Source organism: Myotis myotis, unplaced genomic scaffold (genome assembly GCF_014108235.1).
Source record: "Myotis myotis isolate mMyoMyo1 unplaced genomic scaffold, mMyoMyo1.p scaffold_m19_p_7, whole genome shotgun sequence".
NCBI classification, from domain to species: domain Eukaryota; kingdom Metazoa; phylum Chordata; class Mammalia; order Chiroptera; family Vespertilionidae; genus Myotis; species Myotis myotis.
In genome coordinates this window covers 70,000,509-70,018,966 of record NW_023416379.1, presented here as the reverse complement: position 1 = coordinate 70,018,966, position 18,458 = coordinate 70,000,509, and the positions used below count along the sequence as shown (strand labels likewise).

At 33.7% G+C, this 18,458-nt stretch overlaps 1 protein-coding gene across 1 annotated transcript in view; it reads right to left on the bottom strand.

Moving 5' to 3' along the window:
* EYS (eyes shut homolog) overlaps window positions 1-18,458 on the bottom strand; it is a 1,264,258-nt gene that overhangs the window by 1,175,419 nt on the left and 70,381 nt on the right. Inside the window, 3 exon segments of the mRNA XM_036318417.1 lie at window positions 4,856-4,970; window positions 17,249-17,376; window positions 18,214-18,407. Of these exon segments, the coding sequence (XP_036174310.1) occupies window positions 4,856-4,970; window positions 17,249-17,376; window positions 18,214-18,407 (437 nt within the window).

Genomic DNA, 18,458 nt, shown 5'->3' with positions numbered 1-18,458 from the left:
TCAGTTTTTCTCTTTAATTTAAATTTTAGTAGCAGATCATAGTGTAAATTTTGGATTTTTATTGTGTATGTGTATAAAATTTTTCTGTGTTCATAAAAATACTTAGATATCCCAACCTCCTTTTTTGATTTAACTTTTATAGTTTTTATATAAACAACAGTATTGAGGGGTATTTTGTGCATAACTATTCGTTGTACTTTTCACCAAATACTTCTCTCCCCAGATTCCATGTCAAGCTAGCTCCAACTATTTCATTACTAAGAGAGAGGTTGCCCAGTGGTCAGTTTATGGAGTGTGTGCTTGTCCTACATAGAAGTATCCTTCAAATAGGTTCCCATCACGTACACGTGGCGTAACTCGCCATTGCTAGAACTTTGTTGCCTTCTCTGGAAGGTTACTCCAGTACAAAGAAACAAAGACATCTACCTTCATAGAGCTTAACTTTTGTTCTCATAGGCAATAAAAAAATCCACGAAGAAGTATATTGTTATCTGGTAAACAGGATGACAATAGTTGTTAAGAAGAAACATAGAGCAGGGTGACACATACGGGCTAGAAGGGAGTTTTTAACATTTTAGATCAGGTGTCTAGAGAAGGAAACATTGAGAAGGTATTTTGGAAAATGCTTACCTATTCTAGTCCCTGGAACCTCTAATAATGTGTGTGTGTGTGTGTGTGTGTGTGTGTGTGTGTGTGTGTGTGAGTTTGTGTGTGTGTGTAAGAGAGAAAGAGAGAGAGAGAGATTCTGTTTAAATTTCTGTTGTTGCAACTAAAATTCTAAAACTCTAAATCCTATCCCAAATGCAAATTTCACTCATATGGAATACTAATTTGAGCTTACTTCTTTCAGCGTGAGTTTGCATAAGTCACACTTGTTGAAAATCATTGTAAAAAGAAAATTAACTAGAGGATGGAAATAGAAGAAAGAAATAAAACAGATGGTAAAGTTAAACTAGAATGAGTTTTAAAGTTGTTGTTTTTTTTCAGTTGACTCCCCTATGAAGACTTAAAAAGAAGAGCTAAAACATAAATTACATTCTTATGTCTGCATCTCTGAACCAGTTGCACAAGAAGAGAACCAAAATAGTTGTGTATAAAGCTCTCATGGCATTTTCTTTGATGCTATAAAAAAAGCAGCCAAGAATTCTAAGTCATAACATCAAGAACTTATAAAATATATGGATAGATGTAAATCAGAAATTGTGGCTCTAACTATATGTATTATCTATGAAAATTAATATTAGTAAATCATTAAAACTCTAAGGAAAAGAAATCCTTCATCACTCTTAATAGTTCTTAAATGCAGTGTCTGTTTGTTTACTTTATGTGTATAATATGAATTATATTCTTTGGCTGTCATTTATTCACTTTCATAAACATAAAAATGATAGTAAGAACATATTCTGTTTTTTGCCATGAGCTCTTAATTTGTTCAATGATTTATTCTCATATGGTGGTTATTAGAAATGTGACTCTCATTTGGAAAGTGACAATTGTTTTATCATGGGCACCATTTACATTATTAATGTTGAAAATGCAATTGACATTGTGAAAGTGTTGATTAGAAATTCCTCATCACAATCTCAATGAGAAAGTTCAGTATAAATAAAATGAATTGAAATAGAGAAATTTAACTCATAAGGGAAAGCATGGCATAGAATTAATAAGGTGCTAACCTTCAGGGTTTTTCTTTTAACCCCTAATGTTGCCTGTTACATTTAATATAAACTCTTAATCTTAAAGTCATTGTGGAGTATGCTTTATTTTTCATATTACTTCAATTAAATGTATATTCAAAAATACATTTATCATTATACCGCAATTTTAGAATTATCTCATTTACAGGAGCCAACAACTGTAAAATTGTTGATTTATTTCATTTTAGCTTATGTTATATGTATCTGTATAATACAAACATTATCCAGGTCCCAATGGCATCAAAACTCTGATTAACCCTGGGGTTGAGTTAGCTCCAACTTTAATTCAGAGACTCTCTGTGATTCCCAAAGCCATTCTTCCCCATGATTCTCTCTGGTTCCCTGCTTCTCTGTTGCTATGTATAGCTGTGTATATTAATTTGTCCCCAGACCACATAGGTCACAGAATTCATAGACTTCACTGTTTCCATAAAGTCATTTCAAATATACAAGGGACATTTTATGCTAATTAAAATTATTATAAAGTCCTGAATGATTATGGGGATGGATGTCAGTTTGTGTTATATGTATTTTGAAGCTGTGCTATTAAATGTGTAATTTCATTTGATAAATTGACCCAATTATGTTGATAAAACAAAGTTCTTCTTTGCTATTTCCTTATATTGAAGCCCACATTATTAATAAAGTTACACTAGTATCTATTTTACTTAATTGTTATGTGATATATATCTTTCCTGTTACTTTACTTTCAAATATATTTGTATTTGTTTAAATAAAATGAGACTCTCTTAAACAACATTTGATTGAGTATTGCTTTATGTGCCATTAATAATATCTGTCTTTTTGTTGTTGTTAATCCTCATCTGAGCATATTTTTTCCAATGAACTTTAGAGAGATTCAAAAGGAGGGGAAAGGACAGAGAGAGAGACAGAGAAACATCGATGTGAGAGAGTCACATTGATTGGTTACCCCCTCCCCACTCACCCCAAAGGAGTGGGGATGAACCTGTAACTGTAAGGTATGTGCCCTGTGTCTATGACCAGAATCAAAACCTGTGACCCCTCAGTCGTGGGCTGATGCTCCAACCACTGAGCAAACTGGGTAGGACAGAATAGTTTCTGAAAAATTACAGTAATGTTAAAACATTTAATAATGTACAGTATCATCACCTAAATTTTAACCCGATGAGAAAGCTAATAACATTCCCATCCTGCTAATATTTTATCTAATGGGAGTCAGTAAAGTTAAAGTAGGATCGCAAAAAAGAAAGGTCTGCAAGGTGATGAAAAGTCCAGTCAAATATCTTTAAAAAAGAAATTCAAACTGGATACAGTCAATAACATATAGATAATTGTTGAGGCCCTAGAATAGATGAGATCTCACAGGGAAAAAGTGCTGTTAGAAGAAGAAAAACTTAAAAACAATGTCAGAGATAAAAACTCAGAGATCATCCTGAAACAAAACAGGAACCAAAACCCAAAACATAAACAGGATAATATAAAATAATTTCAAACCAAAGTAAGAAAAACATTTCAATAAGACAATTTCATATTAGGGAAACAATAGATAAATTTTAAAGAAAAATAAATGGTGGTATATACTTTATATTGAAAATAGATATGTACCAGTACTTGAAAGGATGTGTTCGCAAGTCACACAGAAGAGGATTAGATCTAGCTTCATCCAACACTATTGATATGTGTAAACTAGAGGAAATATTTCAAAAGCTCAGTAGAAATTTTATTTTTTTACATAAAATGGAAAGGGATTTATGTGTAGATCAAATAAGGTCATAATCACAAATGAAAAACTATAATGCCAAAGGTATTATAGCTGCTAAATAAATGTTATATTCTTATCCTATATATTCTTATCTAGTAACAATCTTTCATTTAGTATATATGTACAAAAAGTACACATATAAATTTGTCCATGATCCATTCCATAAGTTGATTTTAATTATCTTTAAAAATATTTATTTAAACATTTTATACTACAGAAAAGAGAAAATAATAAAATAAACAACATAATCCTACCCTCCTCATTTACAAAAAATCCATTTCTTTTAAAAAAACAAAGCATTACAGATACATAGTAAGTCCCATCTGTACCCTCCCTGATTTTACTCTCCCACCTGTCTCCTTGGAGGCAGTTCTGATGAATACAGTGTGTATGAATAATTCTCATGTATGTGTTCACTTTGCTATAGACTTCTGCAACCGCAAAAATAGGAATTTTAAAACTTAAACTACATATTATCACACTGTACATATGTAATTTTAATAATATTTTAAAAGTCATCATTATGTTTTGGTATTTACAAGTATTAATTCATGTAGCTATTGCTCATGTATTTTAACCACTTTTTATAATTCTGTGGTATGACATTGCCATGATAAATTTATCCATTCTCCCACTGTAAGCTTTAGTTTGTTTCAGATTTGGCATGAAAATTCTTCTATATGTCTCATTCAGTACAAACCTGATAATTTATCCAGTAGACATACCTGAAAATAGAATTGCTGAATTATACGATATGCCTTCCTCTGTGTAGCACACACACTAGATTTGTAAAATTATTTCAAACACTATCCAGCAAAAAAACCAAAAACTTATTTTTTATATATCCTGATTAACAATTACCAGATTAATTTTATTTCCCATCTGGTTTAAGAGCTTAAGACATTAGTAACTGTGGTCTTATATATAGAGAGATAGATATATTACCAGTTCTCAACTAGGTATACTCTTATTTCATAATAAAGTCACTGCCTAGAACACATCAATGGCCTCCCAACATAATTCTAAGTTAAAAATCTCTGCCCTAGCTGGCATGGCTCAGTGGATAGAGCGTTGGCCTGTGGATTGAAGAACTGCAGGTTCTATTCCGGTCAAGGGCATATGCCTGGGTTGCAGGCTCGATCCCCAGGAAGGAGCCTGCAGGAGGCAGCCAATCAATGATTCTTTCTCATCACTGATGTTTCTATCTCTCTCTCTCCCTCTCCCTTCCTCTCTGAAATCAATAAAAATACATTTTTTAAAATCTCTATTACTAAACTATATATAATATATTTAAATACCCATATAAGGATGCATTTATCTGGCTTAGATTGATAAAAGCATTTGAAATACAAAGTGCCTGAAGCTATTGTGTTTTGATGTGCTAAATTACTTTGCCATGTATTAAATTACTTACTCTGAATCTTCCAATTATATTGAAACACCATCCTTCATTCAGACAGTCGATGCTGAGCAGCCTACAGTGGTCAATTACTTTCTCACAGCTTTTTCCAGTAAATCTTGGCATACAACTGTAAATACATCAGTGTAAATAAGAAAAGCTGCCAATTAAATATTTTCCCTAAAGTGTATTAACAGTTTGACAAAAATAATAATGCTTTGTTTAAATTGCATTCAACAGATATTATTACATGATATTTTTATTCATTAATTTTGTCTGAGCATACTTGCGTCCTTTGCAAAGGAGAAAAAATTTACATCTTTAAAAGGATTAAAGTACATTTTTATTGATGGCCTTCATATTGCCTTTGAGAATTTAAGAGTAAATCAATTTTAGTCTAACTAGATATTAACAATAAAATATAGGTTATAGAAAACTGTTGGGATAAAAGAGACCATTATTGAAATGTGAAGAAAAAGATGACAAATGAAATTTTTAATCTTTAGTAGAGCTATTAGATACTGATGACGTACTATCAGAACTTGATGATACACATGAATTTTAGACATAGTGTAATGAGTTACATTGGAAAATAATAGCATGGTCATATTTGGGCTAATTTTTAAATAAAGCACTCTTGGAGTATATGTGCATGACAATAAGGTTTTGTGTGTGTGTGTGTTTTTTAATTGTAATGTAACTACCTAATGTTAAGCTTTTGATTCCTGAGGCACCCATTTCAAAGACGTCCATTTTGATCAAATACACAAATTGGCTGCCTATATGACACCTACTAGCTACACAAATAAGTTGCCAGGCCTACGCTATCCATGAAGTCTCCCTTTTAGAAAGCCCTGGGTAACCTAGATAACAGGCAACTTCAGTGACTCTGCTTTCCTCTCCCCACTCCCTAATTCTGCTCTTATGTTTTAAAATCACTGATACAAAATAAACTTTTGAAACCCTAAGCACTCCACCCTCAACCATAATAATGGCAGAATTCCAGGTCTATGCTCTCTTTCTCTCTACCTGCTGCCTTGCTGCCTGGCCCTTGAAGATGCTATTTATCCTCCAGGACCTTTGAGTAAAAAGCTTCGCATTTTAAGGTTCCCATATGGTTGTTGCTGTGCACATCACAATTATAGTAAGAACCTGAAAGAACCTGTCCAGCCACAACACTGGCTCCAGTTGGAGAAATGTTTCTAAAACTCACTACAAGCAGCAGGGACCCAGGTGACTGCCCCAGGCATTCCTACACGAGGAACAAATCTGGACTCCAGCTCATTAGCTGCAACAAGGTGTTAAAGGCACATACTGGTGTGTTCTGGCTTCCTTTGCACCCACTCTCATTAATTTCTGAGAAAATATTCCTGTACTTTAAATCACATTTAGTAAACCAAATGGGGTACTAAAATAAATGACTGTGTGTTTCTTTAAAGTAAACATGAGAGAATTAAGGCCAAAAATTATACTTTTTAAGACTATGTTGTTACAAGCTGACTTAATAATGAAATGAATTGTACGATATATTTATTACTTTAAATTTCTTATTAGAACAAAGGATAATTCATAAAAGAAGAAACCAACAGCCTTGCTAACACAGTCCAACTGAAACAGCCTCAGTAAAACATTTTTATAAATTACCTTTCCTACAGTTTAAGGCACACTTTTGAAATTCCATCTTATATAATTGAATCATCTCTTTGTTTATATCAATAATAACCATCCATTTTTTTCAGGATCTACAATGTGCTGCCACTAAACTAATTGCTTTTACACAATTTTATTATTTTTTCACTCAATGCTTATGAACCCTATGTGAGATATATTATCACCACTATATTATAAATGAAGAAACATACTGAGAATTTGTTAGTATTGTTTTGGCCATATCACTAGTTTTAGAGCTGTTATTAAAATTAAGTATAGTCTAAATTTAGTTTATTATACTCTGCTACTCCATTGATGCCACCTGTTAAGATATGTTTACCTAACTTCTCTCATTCTGAGAACCTAACCGTGATCCAGAAATGATTCCAAACACCGCTTTGTCAGAAAAAGTCTCATTTCTACCCTTTCCTACTTGGTGTAAGGCTGGCAGGAAGAAGGAAGCTCTGGAATATCAAACTTTGGTGAGTTCCTTATGAGTGGGAATGAATTAAACTGGCCAAGACTAGCTAAGGACATCCGTGGAACTTGGATTTATGTTATTCTGGAGTATGGTTTAGAGAGAGAAGGTAGAGTCAGGGCTATGAATGAAATGAAGATCTCTCAGTCATCAATGAGATCAGATCTATAGGTTGCTGGATGAGATTAGGCAGCAGCAACTTGGAGAAAGATGTTTCTAAACATAGGGTTTATTGATCATGAAAAATTGGGCTAATGTGGTAGCACTTTCACTACATACTAAGAAGGAAGCCCCAAAACACCATCTGTGACCCTTGGCCCAGGGAGGTGTAACCCCAAGGCAGAGGAAAACATAATTAGAAAATGCCCCTGCGCCAGCACCCTCACTATATACTGGGTACAACATGCGCATTAGCTGGATTCCACTTGGAATTGATCCTGAAGTGTGATGAAAGAAGTTTAAAAAATAAAATTTGAACTAGCATGCCTAGATTTATTTATAAGTAGTTTAGCATTAAAATGGTGTAAATTTTTACAAGACTGTATTTTGGAGACGAATGAAGGGGCTATGATAGCAATACGGGAGAAATGACATGTATCCTATAGCAGTGTGGAGAAGAAAAAATAGAGGAGACATTAAGGAGACAGAATGAATAAGACTTGATGAAATCTTGTTGACATTTATTAACAGGAAGGAAACTACAGTGTCAAGTAGTATTTGGTAACTTTCTTCATATAATTAATATATTCTTATTTAATAATTTTACAGTGTTTCTTTTCTCCTAGTTTAAGTTATTTGTTGCACTTTTCTTCTTCATAATTGAGAAAGGATACCAAATATTTTCATTCCATTAATGGTAACCTTCTCTTTCACTGATATATAATCAATCACATTCTTTACTATTTTTTTGCAAACAAAGTTTTAATTATTTCACTAAGGTGGATACATAATTTTGATATCTATGTGTGTGTTTTTTCCCTCCCCACTACAAGGTATTGCTTAAATAACTTATTTTACTTCTAGATCCTAAATACAGTCTCCTCCACTGGATATACAATTTCTTTCAGGGGTCTTTTTTAACATCCAGATATTATATCATTATCAATTTAGATTTACCTTTGTGAGTACATGTTGCTTGTATGTTCATGCATGTGTGAACATGCACACACATTTTCCCTATTCTAGTCCATTTTGTATTTAGTAAGAATACTTATTTTCTTCATATACATGACCTGAATGATAGTTTTTCTGAATCTTAGCATACACATAAATATTTCTCTCAACAACCAATATACAGCAGTCAGGTAAAATATTTGGGGAAGGCAGTATTTTCTCTCAGTAGCTCATAGATGTTTTCCAGTTTCTGCGGCTATAAATGCTATGTCACTGTCTTGCAGCTACCTGTATTACAAATAAACAATATGGTGTCACTCTGATTATTTTTTCTTTGTAAGTAAATTGTCTTTTCTGCCTTGCAGCTTGATAGGTACTTCTCTATCCATCAATCTAGCTTGGTTAGAAAACCTTTTTAATATGCAAACTCAGTACTTTCTCCAACTCAGAGAAATATTCTACAACTTGATTAATGATTGCTTTTCCTCCATATATTCTTGTTACTCCTAGAGCTGCTATCATTCACATGTTACATTCTCTTGATCTATATTCCAAGATACTCAACTTTCTGCATCATGATTCATTAACTAATTCATCCATTAAGTCCTCAACAAATAATTCTTGAGCTCTTACTATATAGTTATTTTTCTAGACATGGTGCATATTTTGCTGAACAAATTCCTTTCCCTCATGAGGTTCTTTTAGTGGGAGAGGTCAAGTTAAAGTGGATAAGTAGTGGCTATTTTTCCCAAGTTTGGCAGGGACAGCTTCATGGGCAAATTACTATTTCATAAGGCCACAAGAGTTTACTGGGAGAATCATGTATGTGCATGAAGATAAAAGCAGGTCCTCATTTCTTTATTTTTTCCTCTTACTTTAAAACATGTTTCTTTCCTGGAAATATCCTAGATTTCTATAATTTGGGACAGCATTTCCCTTTAAAATTTTCAACTAAATTATTTAATTAAATAGTATATTTTCTAGCTGCAGTCTTGAATATATATATATATATATATATATATATATATATATATATATATGCTCTCATGAATCTCCTGACTTATTTTGACTATAGTTATCTAATTTAGTTGCCCTCTCTCTCTTTCAGAGACTCAAATACCCACAAGTTATATTTGTTTTATTTTAATTCGTTTTCTTCATTTAATTTGCTGGTCTCTCTTGCATGAGATAGTTTTCTTTGCTAACTCATAGTTCTCAGTTCTGTTGCTACAATGTCCTAAGTGGCGAATCCTTCAGCAAATAGAGGCCAATTGGACTAAGAAAGTTGAAGCTACCAGTCTCCTCTTCAGAGCCAATGACCTGGCCTCTCTCCTCCAAGATATCACTGACAATTCTCCCACTTCCTGCCGCTAAGAGGCTTTAGTCCTTCAATTCAGAACCTACTTGATTCTTTCTGGCAAAGGATACAAAAATAATAAGGGGCTGATTTTGACTTGCTCTCGAATATTTAAAGTATTTACACTGATTAAGTATGCACTATTTTCTAGGTATTGTACTGGTATTACTTATACTAATTTACAAAACATGAAAAATCTGAAGAAATTGTGTTTATTGAGAGTCAGAGAGCTGAAACCTCTCTCATTTTAGCTGCCCAAGGTGTCCAGCAGCCATTCTTGTCAAAGTAATTAGCAATTTGAAATACAGGGATGGAGGAGCGGGGAAAATGCCTCTTAGCCCAGCCAGTGAGGCTCAGTGGTTGAGTGCTGACTTATGCACTAGAAGATCACCAGTTTGATTTCTCTGTCAGAGCACATGCCCAGGGTTGCAGGTTAGATCCACAGCGGGGGCATGCAGGAAGCAGCCAATTGATATTGATGCCTCTCTCATCTCTCATCTCTCATCAATGTTTCTATCTCTCTCTCCCTCTCCTTTCCTCTCTCTAAAAATCAATAAAAAACCATTTAAAAATACATTTTTAGATCACCATGTTTTTTAATACCCAAAGTATAGTTACATTTTTGCAAAAAAGAAAAAAAAACAACTCATATCTATATATTTTTTTCATAGTAAGCATGAAAGTATTAGGAAATAAGGAATATTTTGGTGAGACTGGAGGGTATGAGGAACCTAAATAATAGTGATGGAAATGTTTAAGATGTCATTTTTAGTGCTAAAAAGGAGATTATATATAGAAAAGTAGAGAGAAACTAAAAAGACACACATAAGGGAAGAAAACAAATATAATAAATTTTATAAGTTAGTGGAAAAGCTAGGAAAAAATACACATCCTCTCCTGTCTCCCCCATCCCCCTCCCTGAAGATATTTCCCATAACTGCCTAAATTCCTCTCTATTATTAGGTTGGATTATTTCAATTAGGCCAATATTTTTTAACAGTTGACTTAACTCTGTTTCTTGGACAGAGTATCAAAAACTTTGTTCACTTACTTATGGAATGAATATCACTGATTTAATGAGAAGCATTGGGCTCTGTTTGGGACATTGCAGTGAAGCAGAGTAATGACAGCAATACCAGAGCAAAATTTTATCATCAGCATTTTGGTAAATAGAGTAGTTAATGCAATATATAAACTCTGGATTATTTTTATTTCTGCAGTATAGAGAAGCCACAAAATAAAAATCAGTCAAACTAAATATATAGTGTATTTTAAATATAATTTTAAAATATTTTTCAAAATATCAAGGAAGCCATAACATTAAAAATTAAATGTACAATATTGTAACATAAATGAGTGCTAGAAAATGACTGAGATAATGTATTAAAATAATGAAGTAACCACCCCATAAAACAGAAGAAAGTGGGAATTGAAAATTAAATATACTTGATTTTTTTTAAAAGAGCTGGCTTCAAAGACAGGATGGCAACAGGGTCTACTTTTGGATAGGGAGTATAATCTTGCTTAAAGTTTTCCAGCTGCTGAAATAGCTCTTTTAAACTCTGTACTACTCTAGGGAATGAAAAGGAGATCCTTACAAAGTAACTCCAGACAGTTTCTCTGACTCTGTTATCTTAAAATACTCCCATCTTTGTTTGAAGAGCTTGAGGCGGGTTTTGGTACCTTGTTTCAGGGCTTGAACCATTATGACTGAGTTATACGTTTTATTTTAATGAAAGCATTGTGGTGCGCTTTTGTCTTTTGTTGTTTTTTGTTGTTTTATTGAGTATAGATGGGGATTCTGATGCAGTTACTTGTATCAGTTTCAATACTTTCATGTACATATTTCACTTCTAGGGGAAAAAATAAACTTTAAGATAAATAAGAACTATCCTTACAACAGAAGCTTTGTACTGCCAATATATGCTTATTTACTGTGACTTGTATGGACCTAGACAAATGTCTAGACTTAAAGACTACTCATTTCATCAGTTTACCTTTTTTTGCATAAGCTGGGCAACTGAGTGACTATCAGATCCCATGATATAAATGACTCATTTCATAGTTCTTTAGACCTTAAAATAAAATTAATAGACAAAAAGATCTGCATTTTGGCAGTGATATTAGCATGATATACTTCAACTTCTGAATATAGAGAGCCAAAATAAAAATATTAAAATAGAAAAAAATTTTATCTTAATGTATACTAGACCGTGGGGCAGGGAGAAAATTTTAAAGGCATATAAATATAACAGACAGTGATAAGTGCTATAAAAATTTAAAAATCAAATCAGGTGAAAATGGAGAGAGTAACTGAGAGGAGAGATTTTAGAAATGTTTGTCAAGATTGACAGGAAAGTCTTTTTTAGATGTTTATCTGAACAAAAGTCTGAGAGAAATGCATATCAAATTATTATGGTTTCTGGCAGAAGTTGAATAATCAAAGGGAACACAGTAGGAAATTACAGTGAGAAGATAGGCAGGAGCAAATTATGGCTTTACTTACAAGCATTTTAAATTAATTTAAATGTTGCAAGAGCAACCCCATTGAATGATAGTAGAGGGGGAAGTAGCATGATTTAAAAACATATACACTCTTTTGTGTGAGAAAGAGATAAGGGCCAAACCATCTTAAATTCGCTTTATCTATAGCTCTTACTATATAAGAAAATGACAAATCTGTCTTCTAGTTGCTCTGGCCAAAACTTTAGTATATAAGTCTATACCTTTTTTCCCCTCTAACCCACCTAGTATGTCCGTATAAAAATTCCCTTATACTGGGTTATTCTATTGATTACATCTTAAAACTATATCCATAATTCAACCACTTTTTACCATGTCTTCTCTCCCATCTTGTTCCATCTCTATCTTCTCCTGTCTAGACTACTACATTAGTTTCTAACTGGCCTCTTTACATTGACTGTGCATCTACAGTTTTCAACACAACAGCCAAAGCATCATTTTAAAATATAGGATAATATCACTCACTTGCCAGAAACCCTGCAGTACTTAACCCTTCATTTTACTTAAAGTGAAGCTCAAAGGCATTAAAATGGTATCTGCAGGATCTGCAACTGCCCTGGTCTCCAGTTTCTTCTCTGTTCTCACTCCCTCCGTTGCTTTCTTCAGACCAGTCTCATTAGTATGATCCCAATAGGATGGAGGCTTTGCGTTTGGTGCTCCCTCTGCCATAGACATTGTTCCCCTAATTCCGTGGTCGGCAAACTGCAGCTCGAGAGCCACATGCGGCTTTGGCCCCTTCAGTGTGGCCACAAAGTTTCAATTGCACTGTATATGCGCGCCCACACGTGTTATTTTGTGGAAGAGCCACACTCAAGGGGCCGCAGTTTTCCGACCACTGCCCTAGAAGGCTGCATGGTCCACCATGTCACTTAACTCACTACCCAAATATTAGCTTTCTCAATGATGCTGAATTTCATTCACTACTCTACATATACTTGCATGAAGAGTCAAAGCAACGAGGTCAAATGGAGGATTACTGAACTGTTCCAATGAAGATTTTTTGGTGGCTTGAAAAGAGTGTTAACTTCATAATGATGAAAGTGTTTATATTCATGAGATATACTATGGGAGAGCTTGAAGGATTGCTGATGGACAAGAAGTAGATTGACAGAGAGATACAAAAAATCACAGGTAAATCTAAAGAAAAATGACAGAAAAGCCGGTGTATGTCAACCGTTAATTTTGAATATTTAACTATTAATTTGGAATATGTTAAATTTGAGATGCCACATTGGATATGCATGGAAATATACACAGGCTTACCTGGTGGGATGCAATATTAAGCATGTTTGGTGTTTGCAGGTAAATAGAACATAGAAAGAGAGATAAGGAGTTTGAGAGTGAATATACAGGTATGCTTTGTAAAAAGGAAAATAAGGACCTGCCTAGGTTAAGGGACAGAAGAGAGCAAGTGCAGTCAAATAATTAGAGGTGCTGTTGTTTATAGAAACACATTATATAATTCTGTGGATAGAGTATATGAGTGAGTGAGCTTGAAATGCATTAAGTGTTGATTAGAGAGTGAAAATATATAAAGCAAGAGGTTGGGAATGTGCAATTAGAGGTTTTGATAAATTATAAGATATCACCATGAGAAATGGGCCAATAACAGGAGGAGGAGGAGGAAAAACTAACTGTAAAATAATTGTCAAATAACTTACACAATCACGATGGGTGAATTTCCAAAATTTATATAGAAATCATTAGGAAGATGACAATAATGGCAGAGAAAAGGACAGATGCTAAAACCTTTAGTGGGGTTGGGGCAGGGACAGGAATTGAGAAAAGAGGAGATACTTTGAAAAGGAGCATTGGAAGGAAGAAACACAGAGAGAGAATGACATAGCTGATGTCGTTTGCTAAAAATGAATAGACTTCTCCTTCAAGAACAGGAGGCAGAAGAAAAATAGTCGGGATATGGTAACAGGGGCAAAACTTTCTCACAAGTTGTATACAGGTTATGCAGAGAAAGGAAGGTATACAAAAGAAATTGTGGTATTAGAGAATTGGCTGCTGACAAAATGATCCTGAAGACACAGTGGAAGAGGACTGGATATTAAGAAATGTTAGAAATTGTACAGAGAATTTGATCAGCTACGCCCTAGAACACTTAGAATATGCATGATATTAATTGAACCTTTATGTATGTAGGTCTGTACTAACCCTGTCATAATGTTTTATTATTTACTAGAGGTCCAGTGCATGAAATTTATGCACTGGGCGGGAGAGTGTCCCTCAGCCCAGCCTGCACCCTCTCGCAGTCCCGGAACCCTGGCTCCTTACCGCCCACCTGCTCACTGCTCCTTAGCACTGCCGCGGGGGCGGGAGAGGCTGCCGCCACCACCACTGTGCTTGCCAGCCATGAGCCCAGCTTCTGGCTGAGTGGTGCTCCCCCTGTGGGAGAGCACTGACCACCAGGGGGCAGCACCTGTATTGAGTTTCTGACACCTTGTGGTTAGTGAGCATCACAGTGACCAGTCGTTCTGCCATTCGGTCGATTTGCATATTAGGCTTTTATTATATAAGATTACTTAAAAGAAAATTAATAGGTTCAGGACTAATGGGAGAAAAGTTGTACTAACGTGAGCATATGTTCTCAAAATGAGGCCCTTAGGGGACCAGATCTGAGAATGACTTCTGTCACCTATAATAGTCCCAGAAAAATATAAAATTATATGAATAGCAGAAAATAGTCTTGATGAGGAAATATAATTTCAATAGTATATATTTTACAACCAAAATATGAAATTATAAAACTATATTTAAACTTTAACAACATTTTTGTTTGTTAAATTTTAGAATAATTTATTCAAAAGTGAAAGTTACCCTTACAAATAGGGCTTTGAATTTCAAGGGAAAAAAAAAATATAGCCACTAAGCTTTTGAGATAAGTAACTCAAAGAAATAGAGGTGTCCTGTTAGTTGAAAATTATTGAGTGACCAAGTAGACACATTTCATTAATTAACAAATTCTTCACTTAAGTGTGTGACTCCTATTTTTAAAAGCATTTTTCAGAGTTAATGTGAAAATGCAGCTGCGTTATATGTTGAAAAGAAATATGTTGACCTATGTAAATTCTATTGTACACTGTTTTCTTTCAAAGTCACAATGCATGCTTAATTAGGTTTACTTGTGACAGAAATTGAAAACCTTAACTCTACCCATGGATGATATAGTGAGACATTACACATACTAATGAAATGTGGAAACTGACTTTAGAAAAATAAAATATGTTAATTCATTGAATTGACACTGGAGTAGGGCCAACTATAATTGCTATTCAGTGACTAAGAAACGTGAGAAAATAACAAGCTGAGAGTAAAATAGAACATTATTTTACCATGAAATATGTTGGAATCTGAGAGGAGAAAATAAAAGATTTAGAAGCAAAACCTTTGTATCACAAAATTTCTGATTTTACTAGTAGACATAATCCTATGTAATAAAAGCCTAATACACAAATCGACCAAACAGTGGAATGAACGGTGGAACGCAGGAGCTTCCCCCAGCCCAGAGGCTCCAGACCAGCCAAGGCGAGTGCCAGCCAGGGCCCCCTGATCACACCGCTGGTTGCCCCACAGAGGAAGGTGACTGGCGGCAGTGGCAGGGAGCAAGGCTGGCCAGCGGGCAGCACCAGGCTGGCCAAGGAGGGTGCCAGCTGGGGCCTCCTGATCACACCTCCGGTCACCCCACAGAATGGCCCTGATCCCCTGCCAGGCCTAGGGATCTACCGTGCACAAATTTTATGCACCGGGCCTCTAGTTTTTATATATTTCATTATCTAATATCTTTTTTTTGGGTTATCCATTTTCCCCGTAGATGATGAAATTTAAAAGAAAATCCTTCTAAAAAAAAAAGAAAGAAGTCTTCTAAACAGCCAAAATATTGCTATTAATAGGGCCAATAAATGCATCATATTTAATTATATTATAAATAAATATTATAAATAACTGCATATTTACTCATATTTATATAATTCTTAGATATTTTTAAAAGTTGACCACTTTTCAAAGGAAAATAATATATATACAAGTACTATAAGAACTAGAAATTATAAATTAAAAGTCAATATTTTTCTAAAAATAATAATTGGGTTTATTGGTAAATTGACTTAAGATTGAATGTATATACAAATTTGACTGTATGGGTTAGAACTTTCAATATCTTGGCATGATCATCAAGTTTCATTCTCTTTTGAAAATGTCACATTTTAAAAATGTAATGTTTTTAAACCTTATGTTTATTTTTTATTTTTTTAATATATTTTTTATTGATTTCAGAGAAGAAAAGAGAGGGAGAAGAGATAGAAACATCAATGATGAGAGAGAATTATTGATCTGCTGCCTCCTGCACACCCCCTACTGGGGATCAAGCCTGCAACTCAGGCATGTGCCCTTGACCGGAATTGAACCTGGGACCCTTCAGTCTGCAGGCTGATGTTCTATCCATTGAGCCAAACTGGCTAGGGAAAACCTTATGTTTAGATTCCTTTAAAGTTGATGGAAATACTATCCATTGTACAACTTGATATGTATACATGTTCTAAGTTACTTTTTTCCAGTGTGTTTTAAATCTTTCCTGTACCAGATATTTTAATTTTCTGCTTTTATGAATATTCTAAAACTTGAGCCTATTTATTGCCTTTCAGTAATGCCTAACAGAACTTACTTTAAGCAGTCACATAAAACCCAAGCAAGAGTGGAGAGTACAAATTATACTTCTTAATGTTGTGAGGAAGTATCTATAAAGCTATTTATGATGGACTAAAATTATAGACCCAGATAACTAGGTCACTTCTATCTTTTACAAATGGGTAATTTTTTTTTTTTTTTTAGCAATTCTTATTTAACTAAAGCACTGCTTCCTAAAAAGTTTGCCTAAAGGCCCTAACTGAAATTTGTTAGCTGAGATCTGTGAATTGAAGGAAGAGATGGTTGCTCTATACTTTCAAAATATAATATTAACATTGTATGTATATAATATAAATAATACTAAAGGTACGTACATCAATCTCTTTTTCTAGACCTTCAAATATTATTTTATCCTAAAAATCATTATTATGAAACAAAATATATGTTTTACAACTTTATGCCAAATTATATCTCAGAATTTCTTAAATATTTATTCAAAATCAATACCACAATAATTAAACAACATAAAATCACATTTAAAAGTTTCTACTTTAACTTTAAATCAATTATGTTATTAAATAAAATTTAGGTTTAAAACAGACATTTATTTAAAACTCATATATTTTTATTTAATAAAATAACAAATGAATTATACCTGCAATGATAATCTTTCTCACAGTTTATATATGTTGCATTATTCTTGCAAGGAAATGAATCACATGGTGTTTGAAGTCTCTTACACAGCTTGCCTGTCAATATTGGTGCACAGATGCATATGGTAACCTTGGGAACATTAAAAAGTATTTTTATTAAAGTTTTGAGATACTTCAAAGATGATGAAATGATGGACATTATTCTCATAAGCATGTAGTCGAAGTTTTCTTTACAACAATGTGGAGGATTTTACTTTCCAAAATGTCAAAACAATTCACATACTTCCTAACTATGTGAATTCAACACTCCTCTAATTGAGAATTGGGGACTTTATTTCTCCCACTGGAATGTAAGAAATTTCTGACTATACAAAAAGTGATGCTCTGGGGCTTTCAAAGACAAATTTAAAAGCCATACGGTGTCAATCTAATTATTTTGGAACCTAGTCCCCAAGCCATGCAGGGTAGTTAGATAAGGTTCTGGCTGATGGCTCCAGCTTAGGTCCCAGTTGACAGCCCGCATAACTACCACACATGTGAGTAAAGAAACCTTTAAGATTTAAATATGAATTCAAATGAAAATATTACTAAAATAAGAGTGATTTGTGGGAACTATTAATTATTTTTAGTATTATTTATTTAAATGTTAAAATTAAAAGTTATAATTAAAAGTATCAAATAAGCAAATAATTTAAAAAATTTAAAAACCAATAAATTCAAATTTAAAAGTTTACAAAATTACATTGTTTACAGGGGAGAATTTTGATGCAAGAGCGAAAATGAAACTAAATAGTGCTTTTGGAATTGGGGTTTCCATTTAAAATAGGAAAATTTAAATACGAAACGTAGATATCTTGAGCTTGAAAATTTATAATAATGGAAACTATAAATTTTGTCCTTTTGAAATAGTTTGGTAACTGTCAAAATGTTTTAAAACCACTCTCTTGTATGTTAGATTCAGACTTACATTTGAAATATCATTGCAGTCATAACCATTCTGACATGGTATTAATGAACACTTTTTGTCATCAATTTCACAGTCTTGATTGAGAAATCCTTCTGCACATTCACAAATGTAAGCAGAGCTTTCATTTTGGCAAATTCCCCTTTTCCAACAATACCAAGAAACACAATGCCCCATTGACTCTTCACAGAATGGACCTTAAAAGATCATACACAAAAATAAAATATGGACATATATATGTAGCAAAA